The sequence below is a fragment of the Stegostoma tigrinum genome, chromosome 14 (assembly GCF_030684315.1).
Source record: "Stegostoma tigrinum isolate sSteTig4 chromosome 14, sSteTig4.hap1, whole genome shotgun sequence".
Classification (NCBI taxonomy): domain Eukaryota; kingdom Metazoa; phylum Chordata; class Chondrichthyes; order Orectolobiformes; family Stegostomatidae; genus Stegostoma; species Stegostoma tigrinum.
Window position 1 is genome coordinate 48408290 of NC_081367.1, and position 21289 is coordinate 48429578.

At 40.7% G+C, this 21289-nt stretch overlaps 1 protein-coding gene across 1 annotated transcript in view; it reads right to left on the reverse strand.

The window, feature by feature from the left end:
* Positions 1-2180: 2180 nt before the first annotated feature.
* Positions 2181-21289, reverse strand: part of psmd1 (proteasome 26S subunit, non-ATPase 1) — a 96673-nt gene continuing 77564 nt past the window's right edge. The window contains exons 19-25 of the mRNA XM_048542170.2: positions 20544-20646; positions 8474-8643; positions 7308-7400; positions 5958-6065; positions 5634-5789; positions 3492-3643; positions 2181-2409 (exon numbers count right to left, since the gene is read on the reverse strand). Of these exons, the coding sequence (XP_048398127.1) occupies positions 3497-3643; positions 5634-5789; positions 5958-6065; positions 7308-7400; positions 8474-8643; positions 20544-20646 (777 nt within the window). The 3' untranslated portion in view covers positions 2181-2409; positions 3492-3496. The remainder of the gene's footprint in view (positions 2410-3491; positions 3644-5633; positions 5790-5957; positions 6066-7307; positions 7401-8473; positions 8644-20543; positions 20647-21289) is intronic.

The following is a 21289-nucleotide window of genomic DNA, read 5'->3' on the forward strand; positions in this document are numbered from 1 at the left end:
TTTCCATCTTGCTACATTCCATTTTATTCTTCTAGCTTCCCACAATTCTGCTGTGCAATACTTTACCAAACGCCTTTTGAAAGTCCATGCATACCACATCAACAATACTACCCAAAAATCTCAGTTACTACTTCAAAGAACTTCAAGTTAATTACCCAACATCATTTTCCCTTATGAAATCTATACTGGATTTGATAAAAAGAAAAATAATCACAATACCAAGTCAGTGTGCAGGGTATTCTTTTGTGGAATGGCAGGTGTGTTGTATGAGGAGACTGCCTGATGATGGCTAGTATCTACTGGAGTTTAGAGAAATGACGGGGGTGATCTCATTAAACTGTTCAAAGCTCTGACAGTGCTGGACAAATTGAATGCAGGGATGATTCTTCTGGCTGGGGGACGGGGGCAGACGTCTAGGCAAGGATCCAGAATCACAGGATACAGAGTAGACCAGTTATGACTTATATGAAGAGACATTTCTTCACTCAGAAGGCGAAGCTGTAGAATTCTCTACAGTGTAAGGCATTAGACACTGAATATTTTTAAGACTGAAATAGATTTCTGCATATTAAAGGCATTAAAGGGAAAAGGGCGGGGGAGGGTGGTATTGAGACAGAGGATTAGCCATGATCACACTGAATGGTGCAGCGGATCTGGTGGGCTGAATGGCCTATGCTTGCTCCTATTTTCTGTATTTATTCCAAATTGTTCTTGCTATTCAAAGCAGAATATTTTGACATAGCTTTCATTTCCATTGAAGCATAATCATGACTCGTGTCTTTGCAGCCCTCAATTTTTTGAATAGCATTAAAATGTATTTCTATTGTATCTCCTAACAGATAAGAAACGTTTTTCTATTTCAAGATGGGCTACCTATCTGTTGTTCCATTCATCTTCATGTGGGCTTTATCCCAATTTCTTGAAGTTGCTGCCTCATGATTTCACAGGTATTGGCAGATCTTGAACAACCAGCATAAATCACCATTATTCATAAAGCTAGAACTTGACAGGCAGATCGAGAAAATTCATTAAACTGAATTCAAAGTGCTGTAATACACCTATGCATTGAGTTATAACTAGGAGTCAATTGATTACAGTACGAAGTGGGAACTTTGTTGAAAGGAAATGCAATAATTTTACTGCTGCTTTGGCTGAGGACCACTAACACTGTTCAATTAGGGACCAAAGATGGGGCATTTCCGATTCCTGTAATTCAGAACCTTGACAGATGATACATTTGCTGAGAAGTCTTTAGGGGATTTTTAAAAAGGGAAACTTTGTTAGGATGCTATACAATTTCTTCACTTTGTTTCCATTTTCTGTTTGAACTGATTTTTTCCAGGATGCACAAGAATAGTGGCACAAAGGAAGATTTTAATCATGTAACTTGTAACATCAGTCAAGAAATTATTTTATTAAAATTCAGAATCTGCTTTTTTTCCTGCAACTCCTCCGTAGGATGTGCGTACCACAGGCAAGGTCAACTGTTACCTATCCCCAATTACCATCAACAATGTGCTGGTCAGCCACCTCCTTGAATTGCTAGAGTTCATGTGGTGTTGATTCACCATAAGTGCTATTAGGAATGGAGATCTAGGATTTTGCTGATACCATGTACGGATGATGGAAGGCATAAACGTTTACATTTGTGGATGGGATGCTGATCACACAGACTGCTTTGTCCTGGATTATGTTTAGCTTCTTGAATACTGTTGAAAGCTGCAACCATCCAGACTTTTGACAGTGTTCCATTATACTCCTGACTTGTCTCTTTTGGATGTTGAAGAGATTCCAGAGGTCAATTGACGACGATTTGTCAAAACAAAATCCAGTCTCTACGAACTGTTCTTGTAACTACATTATTTATATGGCTGGTCTAGATATACTCCTCAGGATGTTGACAGTTGGGGGTTGGTTGTCACCAGTGGTAATTCTTTTGAATGTCACAGGGAGGTGGGCACATTCCCTTTTGTTCAACATAGCTAGTGCCTGTAATTTGAGACACACAAATGTTAGCTGCCACTAATCAACCAAAGTCTGAAAGGTGCCCAGGTCTTACTGCATGTAGGGCAAGGACTGTGACGATCTGAGAAGTTGCAAATTGGACTGAACTTACAAATTTATGAACTTCCAGGAAGCTGAAGCACCAACAGCAGAATTAAACTCAGCAGAACGGGCTGTTTATTTTAGACGTGAAAGTAGTTTATTTAGATCATTAAAACATTTCCAACTTTTACAACGTGTAATAAATCTATGCAGCTGTACTGAGAGTCACTGTGACAAATTTGAAATTGCTGTAACCCATTCTGCAGACGCATGTTGTGGATTACATGCTTTGAATAGACATCTTCAATAAAACTAAAGTGTTGAAACAAGGTGAGTGTATCTTCTGAATTTCCATATTAAACCCTATGGAAGAATAAAAGAAAATAAATATAATGAGCTTTTCAGAGACTGTACTGCAAAAATATTTTGCTCAGTTTTGTGAATTTTCATCTTAAATCAGTTATCATGCCAACTAAGTGGTATTTTTTAAAAATTCAGTAAAATCAGAAGCTACTTGCAGCCTTATTCTCTTTATTCCTTATGACAATGAAACTGCTAGCGTTCCACGTGAGGCAAAGTAATGGGATGGTGCATGAGCATGGTCATTAAATTAAAATAAAAAGTTACTACAAGTCCAGATTTTCTTTTTTGCTGTTAACTGGGATTCTAATACCATGTTCAAAATTCCCAAAAACAAGCTATTGAGAAATCAAAACATGGAGCTGGATGAATACAGTAGGCCAAGCAGCATCTGAGGAGCACAAAAGCTGACGTTTCAGGCCTTATTTCTGATGAAGGGTCTAGTGCCGAAGCATCAGCTTTTGTGGTCCCAAGATGCTGCTTGGCCTACTGTGTTCATCCAGCTCCACGTTTTGTACTCTCGGATTCTCCAGCATCTGCATTTCCCATTATCTCAGCTATTGAGAAATGCTTTGTTCAGTTATCTGATGTTATATATAATCTCATAATATGGACGTTGTCATGTTGAACAGCTTGGATACACACCAGCAAGGTTTCCGAATTGGGACTGCTGCTGAGAATTTATTCATTTAAAGCTAGAGAGCTTGCCAACACACAGCACTGACAAGTTTCACTTTTACTGCTGAGTGGTATTCAACATTTCTAGCCAACAAGTTCAAATACATGAATGCCCAAATAAGGTAGAATTGATATCTGTCAATATTTCCCCACAAAAAACTTTTACACATAGAAGAAAGACTGCCTATATGCAACTCTAAGCTGGAGGTGGGGATGGGATGGTCATGGGGGTTTCCTGAAGAGAAGATAAATTTAAGTTAAGTTGTGCAATCTTAGAAGATGGAAGTTTTAAACAAATTAGAAGGTATCTTCCTGTATCTTAACAATTCTGATATTGAGTTGTCATGGCTCCAGTAAAGGTTTACAATGAGGAGAAGGATGGATGCCTGGCAAGTCCTAACACCTACTTTGTTTAATCATCAATGTATTCAAAAGGCTCTGGTGGTTCAGGTTCTTCCTCTTCTTCCTCAATTTTGGGTCCATGCGCAGCAACAGGTTCCACAAGCTCCTCTGTCTCTTCACTAGTATCCCTCAGAATTATAATTCCTCCAATTGACAGCTGCAACAATAGATTTTGATCACATTAATACTACAACTACTAGACTTATTAGGAACTGGCATTTTTAAAAAGAAAAATCTAAAATACTAAACAATGCAGGTTTCTTCATTTTGCAGCATTTTAAAAATGAAAATAAACATATATAGTGATTCATATCACTGACTCAGGATAAATAATGCATATTACAAAGAGACTGAATCATATCTTCAATATCAATAAGCAGGCCATTAGCACTGCTCAATAGGCCAGCCTTCATTGCACACATAACAGCTGTGCCCATGAATACAAGTTAATAAATTCACATAAAGCTCTTGCACCAAGTAGTCAAACTGATAGAGATTTTGATCAATAGTCTTCGACACAGTTAATAATTTAACAGGAAATTACTACACTGGAACTACATACCCAGTCCTTAGAGTCACAGGTGTCTACAGAACAGAAAGACGTTTCTTGCCCACTGATTCTGTGCTAGTCAAAAACAATCACTTACCCATACCAATTCCATTTTCCAGCACTTGGACCATAGCCTTGTTTGCCGTGGTGTCATGTGCACATCACACTAAAGTATTAGGAGGGTTTCTCCCTCCACCATCCTCTAACATTTCCAGATTCCTGCCACCCTCTGGCGGAAAAAAAACTTTCCTCACATCCCTTCTAATCCTTCTGTCGCTTACCTAACTTACGCCCCTGATCATTACCCCTTCCACCAAGAGGAAAACTTTATTCCCATCTACACCTCTCAATTTTGTACATTTCAATTAAGTATTCCCTCAGTTTCCCCTGCTACAAAGAAAATAACATCAGTTTATCAAGTCTCTCTTTAAAACCAAAACTTACCATCCCAGCAACATTCTGGTAAATCTCCACTGCATCTTCTGTTAGTGCAATCACATCTCCCCTAACATTAACATATAAAATAATCTCAAAATGGTGGACCAAGTGTGATTCTTCCACAAACTGCATCCAAACTTCAGTTCTCCTTAATTTCCATTGGGAAAATGCCACAAAAATATTTCCGGCAGCATCCTAGAATTTATACCTGCACTCACACTTACAGCACAAAAACACTGGTACTTAATTTTTATTTTTAGAAAAGAGTGAGCGTAAGGAGAAAAAGAAAGAGAGTAGAGCAGAGAGGCTAAAAAAGGACAGGAAGTAAAAGGAGAAGGTCAAAGAGCATGGTTAATGAAAGGGATATGAGGACAGATGGCAGAAATAGGTGTTGAGGAACCTTTTGAGAGTGAGAAAGAAAGAGAGAAGGAATGCCAGAGGTTAGGGCCTAGACAGCTGAAGGCGTAGCTGCTGGGTGAAGATAATGAGAGATGCAAAAGAGGACAAAGTTGGATAAATGCAGGGTTCCATTAGAGGGTGTACAGAACTGAAAGAAATTTCATTGATTGGGAGGAACTAGGTCACTGAGAGATTTTAAACGAATAGATGAACACCCATAGAGGGGAAAAAATTTGACAATAGAGAGGCAGATAATCATCTGAAGAGAAGCTATTTGCAGGACTACAACAGAAAGCCAGAATAATGTTTTCAGTTGCTCTTATAGGTAGTGAGCACAGACATAATGAACTAAATGGTTTACTTCTGTTCTGCAACTAGTAGGAACAGGATTTATAAGTAAGAGTAGACAACGTGCCCCTTGGGCCAGCTATGCCATTCATTAACATCAAGGTTGATTTAATGGTCGCAAATCCACTTCATGGTTCTCCTTGGCTCTCACTTCAATCAAAAATCTACCTGACTCAGCTCTGAACATATTCCAAAGACCCAACTTTCACTGCTTTTAGCGAAGGAGAATGCCACAGATTAATGTGTCCCAGAGGTAAAAATGAAATCCTCATGTCAAATCCTGGAAAGGAGGCCCCTGATTTTAAAACTGGCCCTGCTTCTAGCTCCCCCAATGAGGAAACATTGTTTCCATCCTATTAAGTCCCCTCAAGATTTTACATATTTCAAAAATATTCTCATTTTTCTAACTCACAGGTTTAAAAGGTTGGTACCGGCACCCCTCTGGCATAACCAAGACTTTAAGTTGAGCAGGCATTACGCGGGCTGGGTTCTCCAACAACTGGCTACTTGGTTCTGGCTCTTTTTTCTTTTCTTTCTCTTTATCTTCATCCTTTTTCTCAGTCTCTTCCTAAACAGGATGAAAGAATAGAAATCAGCATAGAACCATATTTAAATGGACACTAATTAAACATATTGAAACAACCATGAAAACTCATTTTAGCATCAATTTGTTCTTGTTCAAAAGCAACAAAACAATAATAGATCATTGAGCAGCATGTGCTCAATCTGTACTTACAATTTCCATTTTCTCTTCCTCTTTTTCTTTTCCTTTGTCTTTGTCTTTTTCTTTTTCCTTCTCCTTCTTCTTTGCTTTGGCAGTGATTGACAGGACAGCTGTGGAAACCTGGGGGTTTAACACTTAACATCTTTACTGATCGCTCCTAAAACTCATAGAACAAGAAAATGATATAAAAGTTTTTCGAAAACTTTTAGAAAGATTTAAGATCGTAAAAATTTTAGAACACAAGGTTAAAATTCAAGAAGGCAACCAAAACAACAGCAGGCTGTAGACTATCTACAAACTATCGAGACAAGAAAGTAACTGTCAATGGTTGAGATCTTCACAGCCTGCAACTACCGAAAACTGCAGGGTCAAATTTGTCTTGGGTGACAACACAAAGCAGGTGAATTAATATTAGGCTGCTGCTCATTTTAACAGAATTGAACATGGGCAATGAATACAAGAAGTGGCTGATGTGTTATCCATCTTATTACAACCTCTTGCTACAGTTGGTACGGGTACAGAATTGAACTCCTCATTTAAGAAATGATTTAATTGCAATTCAGGGAAGGTTTGCCTAACTCCCGTGTTGAAGTAGTTGCCTGATGTGGAAAGGCTGGACGGGGTTGACTTTGTATTGACTGGGGTTTAAAAGAATAAGAGTGATTTTATTGAAACATATAAAGACACTGAAGGCACTTGACAGAATGGATGCTGGGAGAATGCTTTGTTTTGTGGGAGAGTCAAGAATTAGGGCACACAGTTTAAAAATGAAAATGGAGAGGAGAAAAAATCCCCTCTCTCGGAAATTCTCTTCACAGACGAACAATGCAGGAAAAGCAACTGAGTATTTTAAAGACTGATTTAGACAGTTACTTGATTAATAAGAATGTCAAAGGTGATTGAAAATAAAGTTGAAGCCACAGTCAGGTCAGCCATGATCTTATCAAATGGCAAAGCAGCTTTGAGAGGCGTGAACAGTCTGCTCATATATACTTTTCCTCAAAGAATAGAAATATTCTCTCGTCAGTTTCCATGCTACAATGTGACTGCTTTGGCAGTGGCAATAGCAAGATTGGCTAAGCACATGTTCAAACCAACCCACCGCTTTACTGACAGGTTGGTATCTTTTTCAAAGCTTGTTAAAACTCATAATGCAAATTCAACTCCTTTAAAGTGAGGGAAAATACGTTAACAGGTTTTCATACTTTACAACAGGGGAACAAGCGTCATACGGAAAAAAAACAGAAGTACTAAAATCTCCATAATCAATTTCACCTTCAACTGTCCTCTAATTATAAATATGAAATACAGACAATTTGCCATGCATCTTGATTTGAATGTAAGTGACAATGTAAAATAGACCTTTTCTTTTTCTTTCTCTTTAGGAACTTCCAGGGGAGCAGGGTAGGCAAATGTTGATGGCTTACAATTTGAACGGTATTGAACTTTAGGCATCTGCGAACAAAAAACATCATACACATATTCAGAAAGAATTGGAAAAAAAGCTAAGTCAGGGTAGACTGAATGTTTTAATTCTTCAGAACATCTATTTTTCCAAGTTCATTTATTTGAAGAAAAACAGATTTTCATTTGTACAGCACATGCTATGACTGGAGGATGTTCTCAAGTGCTCTAGGCAATTAAACATATCTGAAGCATTATTATTGTTGTAATGCAGGAAACGTCAGCACATAATTTACTTTAACACTGATTGAGGTGTCACGGGATATTTACATCCACCCAAGAACACAAACAGCACCTAGCTTACTGTCTTACCCGAAAAAGATCACATTCAGCAATATCTCTGTATTGGAAAAAAATTATGTAGTAAATCCTGGGAATCAGAATTGAACCTGCAACCTTATGACTCAGAGGTGAGTATTCTATTACAGCCACAGCTGACATTTATGAATATTTAACTACCTCCTTCTGTGCTTCTTACTCTTCTATCATTATTATATATAAACATCACATAATTGTATTTTGAGTCTTTTGCTTTACATGCTGCTGAAACATTCTGTAGAATCCCAAGGTTGAATAACATTAATTATTTTCTGTTACACATTTGTACCTTACAAATTTCAACATACAACCATCAGTCTATATTTATTCTCATTTAATAATGTCCAAATGAATTATCTTTTGAAATGAGAGTAATTGTTTGTCTTTGCTATTGAAAAGTAACACACACTGCCAACAGACTGTTGTCAACTGAAAGGTTCAGAAAATTTCACTAGTTCTTAATTGACCTGCCACCTCACCTTCAGGAGACAAGACAGAACAGGCAATTCATGCTTGAGTAAGCTAAATTATTGGAGGAGCATATCTTTTGAGGCAGAACTAGAATCATCACCACTGAAACATTAATTTATGAACAAGTGTAACAGTAAGTAATGGGGTGAGAATAAAACTGAAAATTTGAACTGAATACTAAGAAAAATCACATAACTCATTTAAAATGAAATTCAAATAGCTGTATAGGATAGCAAGGAATGAAAAAAAGATGTTAATAAAGAAAATTAAGTTACCTTGAGATCCTTATTAAGCCCAATGACTGCAGTTGGAGTAAAGGCCAGGGACAAGAAATGCGAATGAGGAAACCAGAACCAGAACTGGGTAAACACCAGCACCCCTACCACTGAGGGCATATGGGTGTGACCTGTCCGTGACTGGAGTGAAATGGTCATGTTGCGCCCACCTATCAAAAATAAGGGGAAAAAAGTGTTACATTACCACATGATGCCCCAGACTATCTTGCAATAAAACACAATTATTAATTTGAATGATCTTAAGGATGCAAGGACAGAAGGTCGATACTGACACCCACAGGGCCTGTTTTTGTATCAAAATGTACTGGTCAGGTGAGCACACTCAGTACAGATTTGTATTGTTACAAAACATTAGTTACTGGATACAACAGACCAAGCATGATCTATGAAAATGATGTAAGAAAAAATGCAATGTTTCTAATTTGTATCTCAGACTTCAAACTAGTTTCTGCAGAACCCCAGAATTTTCAAAGTCTGGTTTATTGTCACTATTTTCTGGGATTTACATTTAAAAATTTGGATGTTGTTCAAAAACAAATCAGATTTTCATCCTTTTGTCGTCTACTGTGTTAAAAGATACAACATAGGAACATACAAGTTAAGAGTGGTTGGCTACTCAACTTCTTAAATCTGCTCCATTTAATAGGATCACAGCTAGTTGGAATTCATCTGTCCCCATAACCTTTCATCCCCTTATTTATCAAGGATCTACCTACTTCTGCCTTATAAACATTCAAGGGCCCTGTTTCCACCACCTTTTGTGGAAGAGCTCCAAACAGCTTTATCTCAGAGGAAAAAAAAATGTTGCATCTGTCTTAGGTGACCATTTGTTCTGTTCAACGTTCTCCTGCAAGAGGAAACATCCTTCCTTTGTCAAGCTCTTTGAAAATTTCACATGTTCAATCAAGTTGGCTCTTACTCCTCTAATCTCCAGCAGATACAAGCCTGGCATACATCATATGAACTGCTTCCAACATATTTACATCCTTTCTTAAATAAGGCGACCAATGATGTGCACAGGATTCCGGAGCACCATTAATGTAATTTAGATTCAGCACACAAAGTGTTTTCAAGGCAAAAACTAGATCTCCCAATTGTAATTATTTAATTCAAATGTTGCATAGTAACAGTCACTGTGACCGAGGGGATGAAGAATATGAAGACCTTTAAAACCTCTGAAGTAACTCAACCTTAAGTTAACATATTAAGGTGAACTTTGCAGCGGCTATCAGCTACCTTCAAATTTAATTTTCATTTCTTTTGAGAACTCAGCAACTGAACTTCTATGTTTACAATCAAGGGGTAGCAGCAAGCAATTATAACAAGCCCTTTAACTAAGATGATAAAACTTCAAACAGTTGATTGCAGCATGAAATATAGGCAAGCCTAGTAATGGTCAGCCATTGAGGAGGATTTATAACATGTTTAAAAAAAAGACAATAAATCAAGGTCTCTATGCACTCTCTGATTGATGTAACTGATCATAAGACACAAGTCAGAAAACTGAGGAACTGCACTAGCGTCCTGGCAAACATTTATCCTTCAGCCAAAATCTGTATCAAATTATTTGGTCACAGTGGGAGTTAACTATGTGTAAAATAGATGCAGCACTTTCTATACTACAAGAGTAATTACACATCAAAAGTATTTCAGTGATAAGTGTTAAGAGTTAGGATAAGATATTCAGTGTTAAGTGCTTTTGAGAACAACCATAGATTATGATAGATGGAAAGTACGGCTTCCTACTTTCTGTCATGGAAATCTTGGAAAGTTTACTTCCAGGATGGATGCCGAAGTGTTTGGGGTAGGGCTCACACAAGTATTAAGAAAATTATTAACGAGCGTCCTGACTGTGATTAAAATGACAAAAATAGAGAGGTAATGTGAATTAGGAGATTGAAAGGTGGTGGTGGTGAATATGGGTAGGAGGCTTCATTTGACAAGAGAGAAGTTTCTCTTATATGAAAGAGAACTTACAGGGCTGTAACAAGATAACAATGCTTCAGTAACATAGAAGATGTCACCAATCATGGGCCAAGGTTCCATTAAGCCATGATTTCAATGCAATCTTGGACATTCAGCTCATGGATGGCAAAGACTACTTTTCATTGATGCCTGGATACTCCACAAGGAAACAGGAGGAGGAGCAGTGCCTGGAACTGGAGGCAAGTAACAAGGCAGAGCAATAGTGAAGGCCTGCTGGGTCTCCTTGAATGATTTAAGTACAATCAAAACTAAAATTGTCAAGACCATGAAAAAGCATCCATCAATTGAACAACATGCTGACACAAGTGACAAATTCAGTGACAGGCACTGTACTCCTATAGCTTGAAAAATTATAGAAAATTGTCTGTACATTCCTAATCTTGGAAATTAGAGGCTGCTTTTCATCAAGACGGAACAACAATCAAGATTCGCCTGTGGACAGCTCTGTCAGATGTTTTACGGACTTGTTAGGGGAGATTTCTTGGAATGTGATATCTTTTCCAGCACAGCATACACTGGAGGGGATCTGTGACATGAGGAGGAGGAGGACAGGCACAACAAGGCTTTTTGATCAAGTACTTTCTTGAGCAGTTTCACACAGGGAGTAAGGAGTATTGCAGCTTAAAAAGTAGATAAAATCTTGAGATAACAGAGTGTGGAGCTGGATGAACACAGCAGCCCAAGCAGCATCTCAGGAGCACAAAAGCTGATGTTTCGGGCCTAGACCCTTCTTCAGAGAGGGGGATGGGGTGAGGGTTCTGGAATAAATAGGGAGAGAGGGGGAGGCGGACCGAAGATGGAGAGAAAACAAGATAGGTAGAGAGGAGAGTAATGGTGAGGAGGTACGGAGGGGATAGGTCAGTCCAGGGAAGATGGACAGGTCAAGGAGGTGGGATGAGGTTAGTAGGTAGGAAATGGAGGTGCGGCTTGAGGTGGGAGGAAGGGATGGGTGAGAGGAAGAACAGGTTAGGGAAGCAGAGACAGGCTGGGCTGGTTTTGGGATGTGGGGGGGGGAGGGGACGAGCTGGGCTGGTTTTGGGATGCAGTGGGGGAAGGGGAGATTTTGAAGCTTGTGAAGTCCACATTGATACCATTGGACTGCAGGGTTCCCAAGCGGAATATGAGTTGCTGTTCTGCAACCTTCGGGTGGCATCACTGTGGCAGTGCAGGAGGCCCATGATGGACATGTAACTCATATTCCGCTTGGGAACCCTGCAGCCCAATGGTATCAATGTGGACGTCACAAGCTTCAAAATGTCCCCTCCCCCCCACCGCATCCCAAAACCAGCCCAGTTCTTCCACTCCCCCCACTGCATCCCAAAACCAGCCCAGTTCTTCCCCTCCCCCCACTGCATCACAAAACCAGCCCAGCTTGTCCCCTCCCCCCACTGCATCACAAAACCAGCCCAGCTCGTCCCCTCACTCCACAGCATCCCAAAACTAGCCTAGCTTGTCTCTGCTTCCCTAACCTGTTCTTCCTCTCACCCATCCCTTCCTCCCACCTCAAGCCGCACCTCCATTTCCTACCTACCACCTCATCCCGCATCCTTGACCTGAACATCTTCCCAGGACTGACCTATCCCCTCCCTACCTCCTCACCTATACTCTCCACTCTACCTATCTTGTTTTCTCTCCATCTTCGATCCGCCTCCCCCTCTCTCCCTATTTATTCCAGTTCCCTCTCCCCATCCCCCTCTCTGAAGGGTCTAGGCCCGAAACGACAGCTTTTGTGCTACTGAGATGCTGCTTGGCCTGCTGTGTTCATCCAGCTCCACACTTTGTTATCTTGGATTCTCCAGCATCTGCAGTTCCCATTATCACTGATAAAATCTTGAGATCTGGCTGAGGTGTACCCCAGGAAGCTGTGGAAGTCAAGAAAGGAAACTACACGTGCTCTGATCCAATTCCTCTTATGAATTCCTCTCTGTACACAGGGGAGGTGCATAAGGACTGAAAGACAACTGATGTGGTTTTACTTTTTAAGAAGGCCGATAGAATTAAACAACTGAATTACAAACTAGTGAATCTCTCATCGGTGGCAGTAAAAATTCTGATCAGGGACAGTCAGCATCGCTTTGTCAGAGGGAGATCATGCCTAACAAATTTGCTTAAATTTTTTTGAAGTTACCACGTGTGTAGTCGAAGGGGCACAGTCGACATAGTTTAAATGGAATCCACAGAAGTCTTTATCACGGGCCTGCATGGAAGCCTGATAAAGGAAGTAAAAGAATGTGGGATTCTGGGTAACCTGGCAAGTTGGATCCAAAACGAAGACAGAGGGTGACGGTAAAAGGCTGTATGTGTGGGTGTACGCTGGTGTCTAGTGACATACTACAGGGATTAGTGCTGGGTCCCTTATTGTTAATGATGTATATAAACAATATAGAAGGAACTGTGGGAGGGATAACTAAGCTTTCAGATGACATGAAAATTGGCTGGGTGGTTGACAGTAAGGTTTATGGGAGGATACAAATGGATTGGTGAGACAGCAGATGGAATTTAGCCCTGATAAATGTGACGCAATGCACTTTGGAAAAAGGAGTAAGACAAAGGAGTACTGAAATAATGGCAGGACACTTGGAAGCTCAGAGGAACAGAGAAATCTTGGAGTTAGCAGGATAAGTTAGTAGGATAGTAAACGCATAGATTACAACTATGGGATGTTGTGTTGGGAACTGTACAAGACTTTGCTTAGGCCACAGCTGGAGTACTGTGTGCAGTTTTGATCACTGCACTACAGGAGAATGTGATTACACCAGAGTGGGTGGAGAGGAGATTCACCAGGTTGCTGCCTGGGTTGGAGTATTTCACCCCTGGAGAGGCTGGATAAGCTCAGTTTGTTTTTAAAGACCCAGACCTCCTGGTTTAGAAAGAGAAAGAGACACTACCACTGCACGACGGTAACTCTCTGAGCAGGCATGGGTAGAGTTAGTGGAATGGAAAGCATGTCATCTGGAGGAACAGAGGCCACTTAAGTTGTGGAATTTTTTGTTCTGGCAAGGTAAGTGTTAGACCATCAGGACAGAGGTATCCAATTGATAGCTGACACTCCAGCTGGGAAGCCCTGGCCGTATTCTGCACTTAAACCAGAGGAATATGCACCTCAGAGTAATCACTGCCTTTGCAGCAAGGCATAGAGCCATGGTGTGGCTGAGAATCTGCCAGCACGGATACAAGTAGCTGTCTACTAAAATACATTCACCACAGAAACTACCAGTGCTTCATCTCTTTCGTCTGTGCAGGTGAACTGGACTCATACTGCCCAGAAACATCGTCCAGGCAGGATCAGCTCCATTCTTACAAACCATTACCATCAGGGAACAGGATCACTATCCATGTACAAATTAAAAGGTGAGTTGGACATTTCAGATGAGAAAATGAGTATAATGTGGAAAGCATAGATTACAGAGATCCATTGTAGCCCAACTTGTGAAATAACATGCCAAAGACTGCAAAAGCACTGCAGCGGCTTCTACTTACAAAGACTTCTCATGATCTCAGGTCTCCCACAGATTCTGAAATCCAGATAAAAAGACCTCATCCAAAGGCATCACCAAATAGATCCAGGCACAACAACAACTTCAGAAGTCTGGGGACCTGTTCAATGGTCACCTTTAACTGTCATGTCTCTGTGCTGGGTCCTCATTAAAGGATGAATAGTTATCTTTTTAAGGGATACCTCTTGTGTCTGAACACATATCCCAAGATCAGGTGGTGGAATGAAGAGCTGCAGATGCTTGGACTGTCAAAGGATGAAGGAGTCATAATAAATGCCAGAAAAGCAAACATGGGAAACCTGAGATTGTAAATCAGTTGAACAGTGAGGAGTGGAAGTCCTTCCTACTGATAAATCTGAATGGGCAAACAATCACTCCTTGCAACTGAGGAATCCAGTGGAGGTAAAATCTATTGCCTCCTGTGTTTGCAAGGCTGCAGTTGGCAAATAGTGAGTTAATAACTTGACCGAGATGCAGTGGCATGTTACAGCTTGTAAGAAGCTACTAAGACCAGCAGCTCAGCCTTCAAAGAAGCTGCAGGGAAAAAGGTTTATGGCCACCAGTGGTGAAAGGCGTGGGTCTTTCATAACAGAAACACAAATCTCTCTGGTCATCCCTTGGATAGTTTCTGGCCATCTTAAGGTAGACAAAGCTTTGGTAGTAGTCTATGCTGTGCACATGGTTTGTTGCTTTCCCCTACCTTGTCCACCTCCCCCACCCTCTGGATGGTAGGGATCTGCCCTTCCTACAAAGATGTTGTCCTCATTGCCATTGGACCCAGAATCTGAGAATTGCACTCCCGCCTTGCTGGTGGTTAACTTGCTTCCCAATGGTGCTTGGAAGCCTTGTGTTCTCCTCTTATACTCCAACAATATCAGCACTGCTCATGCACTAACTGACAAGTCTCCCAGCCATCTGTGTTGACTCAATGCCAGAGTGTACTAAGGACAAAGATCCCTTCTCAGCTATTCTCCCATTTATGCACATACCTAAACTTTCTGGGAAACCATGACTGACTGGTTCCTCCCAGTGTATCTGTCTTCACATTCCTGGAGTGCTCCTGACCCAATACACAGCCTGTGCGACCCCATCAAGATCTCAATATGGCTCTCGATTAATTAGTTAATGACCTTAATTACACTTACGAGTGGATTTGGCAGTTTCTCAGGACCACCCTCCCGCTACCCTGATGAAACTCATCATCATCTGGACTGCAGTTGAAAAATGCCATGCTGGCTGGCTTACTACTTGCTTCATCTGCTTTCCTTGGTTCCTATCTCTTAAAAAAAAATTCAGCCCACCGAGCTCAAACTAAGAAACATAAGCAAGAAATACAAAACAGGTTTCAATGCTGTGCAGAAACAAAATAAAGATTGTAAAATACAGATGTGCTTATTGGAAATTATACATGTAATAATATTTTTATTGTTGAACACACAATAGAGCAGACCTGTTGTGCACACAGGCTTTTCCCAGCCTAGGACTGACAGTTAATCTGCTTTATAGATATTTCTCATCCACCTGTTCAGGGATGTTATTACCCACTTCTGGAGCAGGCGGCACACGAACCCAGGCCTCTTGGCTCAGCAGTAGGGTCAACACTTGTGCCACAGGGGCCTTTTAATCTGCTTTATAGATATTTCTAATCGGGGTGTTCAGGGGTGTTATCGTACACCTCTGGAGCAGATGGGACTTGAAGCCAGTCCTCCAGTCCAAGGGTAGGGACACTACAACTGCAGCACAAGAGGGCTCCAAATCAAGGTAAGAATACTTCCCAAATTAACCTGCTCAGAAACGTTATTCCACACATCTGGAACAGGTGGCACTTGAATACGAGTCTCCTGGCTCAAAGGTAGGGGCATTACCATTATGCCTCAATTGTCCTTCAGCCACCTGCTTTATTAACTTTTTTATTGATCTATTTTACTAATCAACATATTCATAGATGTAATTACACACATCTGGTGAAGGTGGGACTTGAACCTAGGCCTCCCAGTCCAGGGGTCAGGACACTACCACTGTGTCCAGCTGTGTAGGCCACTGCCTGTAACCAAGGGAACTCAAACTTAATGAGCTCCGCAAGGGGATCCATTAGTGATTCCCCATGGGCTTTGTCAGCACAATACAACATAAGATTTTTTCCCCCTGGAAGATTTAGAATTTTGATTAGATTCTCTACTGTGTGGAAACTGGCCCTTCGGCCCAACAAGTCCACACCGCCCCTTAAGCATCCCACCCAGGCCCATTCCCCTATAAACGACACACCCCTGAACACTATGGGCAATTTAGCATGGCCGATCCACCTAGCCTGCACATCTTTGGACTGTGGCAAGAAACCGGAGCACCTGGAGGAAACCCACGCAGGCACAGGGAGAATGTGCAAACTCCACACAGACAGTCGCCTGACACTGGAACTGAACTCCGGTCCCTGGTGCTGAGGCTGCAGTGCTAACCACTGTGCCACTGTTTACACTTACTATATCATTATTAGGGCCAAGGAATGTATTCAGCAGCATTTATCACTTTCCATACTCCTGAATACACTTGCCTTTTTCAGCCATTTTTAGGGTGGAACTAGCAGACAAGTGCTACAAGGTCAAATGGTTGCAGATATTTCAATAAAAGTTTACCTGCAAAAACTGCAACAGTGCACCTCATAGAGAAGCAGGGTAATTCAGACTGCAACTTCTGGATTTTCACATTTGACTGTACTCTTGTATATTCCAGTGGCTGCCGTCAGATTTTCAACAAAGCATTGAGTATTCATAGTCTTGCGTTTATGCAAATTGCATATTCTAAGCCATTTCATCTGCAGTATTTTGTAGCAAAATTAACTGGATAATTATGAATCCATCAGTAAGGATAGCTCAACTATTTAGAAACAACATTGTAAAGAAATGCTGAATAATCTGATTGCAGGAGCCTAGACTTGGGAGCAATTATATGGGCATACAACACAGTTCAGTAGATGTCAACTTAAATAAATGTAACAGAAAACAGACTCAATGAAAAACAGGAACAGATAAAGGTTCTGCTCAGGCTGAGACCTTTCTCAATGATGGGCTGATTCATTAAAAATCAATTTGCCAAATAATCTAGCAATTAATCAGAGAAACACGCAACTATTAAGGGTTTATTTTCAAATTGCAATTCAAATTGTGTTAAATCCTCCATATAACATTATTTATAGAAAATTTGATTAGCGTAACATGATGAAGCATAGCCTGATGACAGCTTTCAAAACATTTTCCGGACAAAAATCTGAACACTTTAGTGAAAGTTTTGTTATGTTTATTTAAATCCCCAAAATTGAGATACTACAGGTGACGATTAATAAAGTAGAACTAAATGTGGTAGCCCTTGACAAGGCAGTATTTGACAGAGTACAGCAATCAAAATTATAATAATAGAAGAATCAAATGCCTGCAGTTAGGTCTAAGTTATAGAAAAATGGAAAAAAAAACCCAATGAACTGTGAAGGCTAGAAATCATAAGCAGAAATTGCTTGAAAAATTCAGCAAGCCCGGCAGCATCTGCAGATTTTTTTCCAGCAATTTGTGTTTTTGTTTCTCATATGGAAAGGTATGATTTTCAGAGGTCAATCCTAAGCACTCCAAAACATTGCTTCTAAAACCTCTCAAGGCTGTGTCTTTGGCCCAAGTAATTTCAGCTCTGATTAGCACTTTAAAAAAAATCATTAATGGTATGCATGCATCATTTAGTGTCCAATCCTCTCTGTCCTTAAAAAGATGGTGGCATGCAGTCTTCTAGGAACTGCTAATAGTTCTTAGAAGGGACACGTGGACATCTTTTTAGCAATGAAGTCCCAGAATTTTAACCCAGCAATAGAGAAAGCATTATGAAATAGTTCCAAGGCAAGATGGTGCATAGGTTGGAGGGGAACTTGCAGGCGGCAACATTCCATGCATCTGTGGCCCTCATCTTTCTAATTGCAGAGGTCCCGAGTTTGAATGTGTTGAGCTGCTACAATGTACCTTCTGGGATGATACATACTATTACCACTGTATTGCTGGGGAAGGGAGTGAATGTTGAAGGTGGAGAATGGGGTGCCAATCAAGCAGTCTGCTTTGAACTGACCATTACAGAATCATACAGCACAGAAACAGACCCTTTGGTACAACTCGTCCATGGCGACTAAGTTTCCTAAACTAAACACTACCCATTTAGCCCATATCCTTTTAAACCGTTCCTATGCACATACCTGTCCAAAATGTCTTTTAAGTGTTGTGACTGCACCTGTACCTACCACTTCCTCTGGCAGTTCATTCCATATATGAACCACTCTGAGAAAGTTGCCTCTCAGGTCCGTATTAAATCTTTCTTCTCCCACCACTGGACTTCCCGTGCTCCAGTGGAAAAAACCCCCCAGCATATCCAGCCCACTCCCCGTAATTCAAACTCTCCAGCCCTGGTAACATCTGTCACTAAGGAAGGAATTGCAGCACACTTGGAAAATGAAACAGAAATTGTATCTGACTAATTTATTAGAGTTATTTGACTAAATCTTAGCCAGTGCGGATACACTAGTTCTAGGTTGCCAATCTGAAAAAGATTTATCAATCCCCATTCATTGTTTCCTGGCCATAAGCCAATTCTCTATTCACACCAATATACTACCTTCAAAACTGTGGGACTCAAACTTCTGTGAGGTACTTGCCGAACATCTTCTGGAATTTCAAATACAATACATCTACTGGTTTCCCTCCAGTCATTGAGTGTCTGGGGTTCTGTTGGAGCTATGCTTATCCAGGCTAGCGTGGTGTATTTGTGCTTTGTGTTGAAAAGTCAGGAGGTGAACTGCTTTCTGCAACTGTACAGGGCCCTGGTGAGACCGCACCTGGAGTATTCTGCAGAGTTTTGGTCTCCAAATTTGAGGAAGGATCATTCTTGTTACTGAGGGAGTGCAGCGTAGGTTCACGGGGTCAATTCCCAGAATGGCGGGACTATCATATGTTGAAAGATTGGAGCGACTGGGCTTGTATACACTTGAGTTTAGAAGGATGAGGAGAGGATCTGGTTGAGATGTATAAGATTATTAAGGGATTGGACACTCTGGAGACAGGAAGCACGTTTCCGCTGATGGGTGAGTCCAAAACCAGTGGACACAGTTTAAAAATAAGGGGTAGGCCATTTAGAACAGAGTTGAGGAAAAACTTCTTCACCCCGAGAGTGGTGGATATATGGAATGCTCTGCCCCAGAAGGCAGCGGAGGCCAACTCTCTGGATACTTTCAAGAAAGAGATAGAGCTCTTAGAGATAGTGGAATCAAGTGTTATGGGGATAAAGCAGGAACAGGATACTGATTGTGGATGATCAGCCATGATCATAACGAATGGCGGTGCTGGCTCGAAGGGCTGAATGGCCTACTCCAGCACCTATTGTCTATTGCTTTCATCCGAATTCCTAAGCTATGACCTGCATTTGTAGCTAGAGCCATACTGGAACAGATTGCCTGGCAGCATGATTAGTTCTGGAGCACAAATCTTCAATTTAATTGCCACAATATTGTCTGGGCCCACAGCCCTTGCAGGAACAAGAGCCTTTAGTGTTTATTTCTATCACATAATTTAAATTAAATTGGCTGAAGACTGGCATTTCTGAAAGAAGGGACCTCCAGAGAGGCCGAGATGGAACATCTTTCAGCATGACTGGCTGAAGATGGATGCAAATACTTCAGTGTTGTCTTTTGCACTGATGTACAGTCTATAAACCAGCAGGCATTTCTTGGAATCAAGTTCCCTCTTTGTAGTCAGAGAAAACATTTAACGCAATTCATCATAGGCAGCAGTGCCAAATGTCGGGGGAAGACACTGAGTCATTGAAGGAATGAATATGACTGCTGTTTGGAGAATCTGTTTCTTCTGTTTTCAAATTGCAGAATTACATTGTATGTATATTCTTTTTCTAATAGAAGCTTTGTATAAATACAGAAATTAACTAGAAGAATATGGGAAAACGGGAACTTGCAGCTATTTTGATTGGAGAACATTGAAATTGAATGACAAATACTAAGAACTAACCTACTGTAAATCAAGAAATTTTTAGCGTAAACAATGAATGCATCTTCACAAACTGAAAACTGTGACAAAATATATTAATTGTAAAGTTTGATAAAGGAACACATGTTTCTGTCAGAGGACGAAGAGAGTAAGAATAAAAGCACTGTCTCAGTACTGTATCAGACAGGTAACCAAAATTGTGTTCAAGCCTCTGGAATGGGGTTTAATGCCAAGACCTTCTGACTGACAGGAGTGAGAGCTACCACTGGCCACAGGTGGCATCTCAGCAAATGTAGAAGCACTGATGGGCAGCATTCAGAAAAGAACAGAAAAAATGAGGAGTATGAATTCGAAAGTGTCACGAAAGACTTCATGTGAGAAGTTAACTTCTGTTTTGTTGCACATGCTAACAGCATGGTAATCTATTGCTAAGCCAAAATGCTCACAATAGGAACAGCTAAGTGAAGTTCAAATGAGATGCTGATAAGAAGTTCTCTAAACCGGCTTTCCATTTGGTATTAAATTACTGAATTACTCAAGTATTACCTGCATCAAGTATGCCCTGAGCTAGTATAGCACCAAACTTGGCCATGACGTCATCATGCTTGTCATTGATAACCTTTGCGTAGAGCTGTCGGAATTGAGACACCTGGTAAGGAACCACAGGACAGTAGGTCAAAGAGGAATTTGTATAACATCAAAACATTTGCAGCTCAAATGTTAGAAACATGCACAATCGTATCAATTCTTGAAATTAAAAATACTCCAGATATGGAGGAAGACAGGTACTGTATGAGATAAGATAAATAACCACAAAATTCCCCGGACAGTCTTGTTGAAATTAAGCATACTTTGCAAATTTAAGGACTGATGACACAAACTACCTTATGTTCTGTGTGGTATTGAGCTAATGAGTACATCATACTGACGACCAGAAAGCATTTCTTTGCACTGCTGACATATGGATATTGGACAGGCTTTGGGAAACTGGATAGCGAGTAACTGAGATATTGGTAATCCAGTCATAAATCAGAAATACAAACTGTATGATACCAGAATGGAATGGGTCTTCCTGACGTAGCATGCAAGTTGTCACTTAGCAACCATAAGACATTCTGGGACGAAATGTGTTTTGGAGTACGTCATCAGTATTAATGCCTGAATGCTGTCAAGGTTCCTAACTTTTGCAATGTCTAGTTCCTTCAGCTGTTTCTTGATATCACAAAGAATATAGGAAGAGAGAGAGAGAGAGAGAGAGAGAGAGAGAGAGAGAGAGGGAGAGAGGGAGAGAG